Source organism: Pelophylax lessonae (genome assembly GCF_965119305.1).
Source record: "Pelophylax lessonae genome assembly, chromosome: 12".
NCBI classification, from domain to species: domain Eukaryota; kingdom Metazoa; phylum Chordata; class Amphibia; order Anura; family Ranidae; genus Pelophylax; species Pelophylax lessonae.
The window spans coordinates 181,110,754-181,116,356 of record NC_138779.1 but is presented as its reverse complement, the minus strand read 5'-3'; the positions used below and the strand labels follow the sequence as shown (position 1 = coordinate 181,116,356).

General features: G+C 47.8%; 1 protein-coding gene across 1 annotated transcript; it reads left to right on the top strand.

Moving 5' to 3' along the window:
- Nucleotides 1-1,957: 1,957 nt before the first annotated feature.
- LOC309568592 (uncharacterized protein) lies at nucleotides 1,958-3,312 on the top strand (the record flags this gene model as incomplete). Its single annotated transcript, XM_082274299.1, has 2 exons — nucleotides 1,958-2,289; nucleotides 2,433-3,312. 2 exons carry the CDS (start codon nucleotides 1,958-1,960, stop codon nucleotides 3,310-3,312), a joined length of 1,212 nt encoding a protein of 403 aa, XP_082130425.1.
- Nucleotides 3,313-5,603: the final 2,291 nt, after the last annotated feature.

Below are 5,603 nucleotides of genomic sequence, written 5' to 3'. Positions count from 1 at the left end.
CCATTATTTTCCAGCACTGCCTTAACCCTCTTGGGCATGGAGTTCAGCAGAGTTTCACAGGTTGCCACTGGAGTCCTCTTCCACTCCTCTATGACAACATCACGGAGGTGGTGGATGTTAGAGACCTTGCGCTCCTCCACCTTCCATTTGAGGATGCCCCACAGATGCTCAAAAGGGGTTTTCGGTCTGGAGACATGCTAGTCCATCACCTTTACCCTCAGCTTCTTTAGCAAGGCAGTGGTCGTTTTGGAGGTGTGTTAGGGGTCGTTATGTTGGAATACTGCCCTGCGGCCCAGTCTCTGAAGGGAGGGGATCATGCTCTGCTTCAGTATGTCACAGTACATGTTGGCATTCATGGTTCCCCTCAATGAACTGTAGCTCCCCAGTGCCGGCAGCACTCATGCAGCCTCAGACCATGACACTCCCACCACCATGCTTGACTGAAGGTAAGACACACTTGTCTTTGTACTCCTCACCTGGTTGCCGCCACACATGCTTGACATCATCTGAACCAAGTAAGTTTATCTTGGTCTCATCAGACCACAGGACATGGTTCCAGTAATCCATGTCCTTAGTCTGCTTGTTTTCAGCAGACTGCGGGTTTCTTGTGCATCATCTTTAGAAGAGGCTTCCTTCTGAGACAACAGCCATGCAGACCAATTTGATGCAGTGTAGCATAAGGTCTGAGCACTGACAGGCTGCCCCCCACCCCTTCAACCTTTGCACCAATGCAGGCAGCACTCTTACATCTATTTCCCAAAGACAACCGCTGGATATGACGCTGAGCATGTGCACTCAACTTCTTTGGTCGACCATGGCGAGGGCTGTTCTGAGTGGAACCTGTCCTGGTAAACCGCTGTATGGTCTTGGCCACTGAGCTGCAGCTCAGTATCAGGGTCTTGGCAATTTTCTTATAACCTAGGCCATCTTTATTCAACAATTCTTTTTTTTCAGACCCTCAGAGAATTCTTTGCCATGAGGTGCCATGTTGAACTTCCAGTGACCAGTATGAGAGAGTGAGAGCGATAACACCAAATTTAACACACCTGCTCCCCATTCACATCTTGTCCTTGTAACACTAACGAGTCATATGACACTGGTGAGGGAAAATAGCTAATTGGGCTCAATTTGCACATTTTCACTTAGGGAGGTACTCACTTTTGTTGCCAGCAGTTTAGACATTAATGGCTGTGTTTTGAGTTATTTTGAGAGGACAGCAAATTTACACTGTTATACAAGCTGTACACTCACTACTTTACATTGTAGCAAAGTGTCATTTCTTCAGTGTTGTCACATAAAAAGATATAATAAAATATTTTACAAAACGGTGAGGGGTGTACTCACTTTTGTGAGATACTGTGTATATATATATATATATATATATATATATATATATATATATATATATACTGTGACAGCAGACAGGTAAAATCGCCTGATTGCATCCAGGATGGATGTCCTAGATTTAGCCTGTATGTGGAGTTGTTCCACTAGGGAGAAGTGCTGAGTTCTCAAGTGGTAGAGGTAATGGGACCAGCCGAGGTGAGTTGGCCCATTAGGTTCTTTACAAAAACTCCCAGCATGCCTAGAGAGGGGCTCTACAATGGAACCAGTTTGTTGCCTGTGTAAACTGGGGAGCTTTAGGCCCCATGCACACGGGGCGTTCAAAAAAACGTACGTCCAAGCTAGTTATAACGCCGGGAAAAACCGGCGTTAAAAACGTGCGTTAAACAGCGTTTCTCAAATTATGTTAATGAGCGTTAAGCCGCGTTAAGCCGCGTCAGCGCTAAATAGCGTTTTTTTAAAAAATCAGTCCTCCTCCATTTTCCACACCCAAAATAACCACAATGCAATGTGTGGAAGCCATTTTGGTAGGAGAGAGAGAGAGGAGAGAGCATTTTCAGATCGGTTGAGAGTGTTTCTTGTATTTTCGGAGTATTTTTTGCATTTCTGAGTCATGGATCCTGTTATGCAGAAGGTTGATGAGGCGATCCTGCTCATCATCTTGAGAAGGATGCGTAGAAGGAGACAGTTGGAGGAGGAGAATGAGAGGAGCATACGGCGAAGGTTCTGGGTGCATCCTGTCATGTTGCAGCGTCTGTCCGTGGGGTACTTTACCACCATGTACACCCAACTCCGCATGTATCCGGACAAGTGGTACAACTTCTCACGTATGTCCGTTCCGCTTTTCGATGACCTGCTGGAGAAGCTCAGGCCAAGGCTATCCAGGATGGACACGAACATGCGAAGCAGTGTGTCACCGGAGGAAAGGCTGCTTGTGACACTTCGGTAAGTGAAATCATTTGTGGGTGTTTTGTATAGGGTTAGTACTTGGGTTAAGAGGGTTAGGTGGTGAGGTCCTAGTTAAAACATTTTCAATGTATTTTTGAAAGATAGATGTAATATGTAATCATTTTTTATTTTTATTTTAGGTTTCTTGCTACTGGCCAAAGCTTTGTCTCCTTACACCACTATTTTCTGCTCGGTGTCTCCACGGTGGCCAAAATTGTTAAGGAGACATGTGCGGCAATATGGGAGCAGTTGAAGGAGGTGGTCATGCCGGAGCCGACTGAAGAGATGTGGGAAGCAGTTGTCGACGAATTTTGGGAGAAAACCCAGTTCCCCAACTGTATCGGTGCCCTTGATGGAAAACACATCAGGGTGAAGAAGCCCCCCCATTCCGGCTCTGCATACTTTAACTACAAGAAATATTTTTCTGTGGTACTCCTGGCATTGTCTGATGCCCATCTTCAATTCCTTGCTGTTGATGTAGGAGCATATGGCAGCCAGGGTGATGCCCGCATCTTTCGAGAATCGGCCTTTGGACGTCGGCTACACGAAGGACGACTCAACATACCAACAAGCAGGCCGCTACCATGTACTGAGGAACCAAGCTTGCCATTGGTCATGGTGGCCGACGAAGCATTTGGACTGGCAGAAAATCTGATGAGGCCATACAGTGGCTATGGACTGAGTCACACCAAACGTATATTCAATTATCGGCTGAGCCGAGCTCGTCGTGTTGTGGAGTGTGCGTTTGGTGTGTGCTCAGCAAAATGGAGGGTTTTGCTGTCATGTATGCAACTGGATGTTGACAATGCCACCAAGGTTGTCCTGGCCTGCTGTGTTTTGCACAATTTCCTAAGGAGAAGCGACAGGAGCAGCGTTGAACCAGAGCCACGTAACCCCATGCACCGCGTGCAGTTTATGGACTTACGAACAACAGCACGAGTCATGACCATCAGAGATAAGTTTGCGGATTTCTTTGTCTCGCCTGATGGGGAAGTGGCATGGCAGGATAATTTTGTCTAAAATCATTCATCTTGTAAACTTTGTGATATCTTCACATACAGCTTTTATTAAACATGTATGTCAGTTCTTTTGATGTCTATCATTCTTCCATTGTTCTAGTTCAATGTTGCATGTGGCAAGTGTGTGCCAGCCCAATGGCCTGTGCATACACTTGCCACATGCAGAAGAAGGAGGGGGGTTTCCTTCTGCATGTGGCAAGTGTGTGCCAGCCCTGGCCTGTGCATACACTTGCCACATGCAGAAGAAGGAGGGGGGTTTCCTTCTGCATGTGGCAAGTGTGTGCCAGCCCTGGCCTGTGCATACACTTGCCACATGCAGAAGAAGGAGGGGGGTTTCCTTCTGCATGTGGCAAGTGTGTGCCAGCCCAATGGCTTGTGCATACACTTGCCACATGCAGAAGAAGGAGGGGGGTTTCCTTCTGCATGTGGCAAGTGTGTGCCAGCCCAATGGCTTGTGCATACACTTGCCACATGCAGAAGAAGGAGGGGGGTTTCCTTCTGCATGTGGCAAGTGTGTGCCAGCCCTGGCCTGTGCATACACTTGCCACATGCAGAAGAAGGAGGGGGGTTTCCTTCTGCATGTGGCAAGTGTGTGCCAGCCCAATGGCCTGTGCAGATGTACTTCTATTTCAACATACAACTTTAAAAAAAAATGAGGCAAAATATCATTTCAAAAAAAGGTTTTTATTCAAATAAACACAAAAAAAAGAAAAAAATCACAAATGCTGGTAGGTGTATCCTGACTGATCGTCCTGGCTTGACCGCGGTGACTTTGAACGTGGATAGCTGATGTCAGGATGCGAGTGGGTGGCTTGGACATGTCGTTCCTGCGCAACCTCATGGTGGTAAGGGGGTCCAGGTAAGTTTGGGGGAGGGAACTGGGTAGGTGGTTGGGAGAAATCAATGGAGGAGTGGGGTGGGAAATAGGAGGGCGTGGACAAGACAGGTGTTGGGTGGCGTTGCGGAGGGGACAAGGTAGGTAGGTGGCGTTGCGGAGGGGGGCGGTATTGAAAGTGGGGTGTTAGCGTTGCTGAGGTCACAGAGGGCATTGGGGGATCAAGAAAAGTGTTGAATGGATCGTTTGATGGTGGCGGGCCACCACTTAGTTTTGCATGCCTATATTGTGTCATGATGGCGAGCACACGATCCATACAAAGCTTTTCTTCAGGTGCCCCAATGTCCTCCAGGATGTAGTATGCAGCACGGCAGAAGGCGGCGCGTGAGTTGCCAGGATCGAGGAACACATCCCCACTGCGCCTCTCCTGCCGCACTTCCTGCAGCAACGCTAACACCCCGTCCTCGTTTTGAGGGACAATACCGCCACCCCTCTGACGCTGATTGCGGCCACGGCCACGCACAGCGCCACGGCCACGCACACATACCTCGTTGCCACGAACGGGTACCTCGCCACGGCCACGCCCCACACCACTATCGGGAATTTCTTCCACAACACATTCCTGGTCCCTGGATTCCTGTTAAGAAAGAAAAAGGTTCAGTTTGTCACATACATACAATGAAGAAAAGAATGGCAGACAGACTAGACAGACACTAACCTGTATTGTGGATTCATCGCAGACATGAGATCCACTGGATTGGATCGTCATGTCACTGTTTTCAGTGGCAGCACTGGGGGGTCTGTCCTCTGGTTCTTCAACCACCTCCTGACTAGCATCCTGAGTCAGGTCCGCAATATTAGATGTTGTCCTGAAAAATATGTAAAAAAAAATGGCTGCAGAATAGCAATACATTCACAGAAAACGATGCTCTGAGCACCCCTATATGTAAGTCAAAAATACAGTATGTGCGACTTACTCTCTACTGCTGGCTATCATTGCTTGACGCAGGAATGCCAGGTGGTTGTGGTACACGTGTCTTCTTTTGTGGGAGGCAGCTGCACCACTTGTGTTAGCTTTTTCCTCCTCTGTCAGATCCCTCCTGACCCGATCACGCAGGGACTTCCACCTCTTTTGGAAAATTTTGCCTAAGAAGAAAAGTGAAGTAAGGTTAAAATATGCATTCTTTGTAATTATACAGCACACAAGTCATGCATTTCTGAAAAACTTACTTCTTTCCTTCTTCTCTGCGGTGCTCAATCGGTCCCAGCCTGGTGTTAGGGCTTCAGATATATCCATCCAGGTTTTTGATTTTTTAATCCTGTCACTATAGAAGGGATGGGAGACATCCCACAGCTCTGGATGGGCCTCAACTGCAGAGATAAGCTCTGTCTGACCTATATCAGCAGCCATTGTCCCTCTCTCTCCTGTATGTCCACACAGACACACCCACCCACCC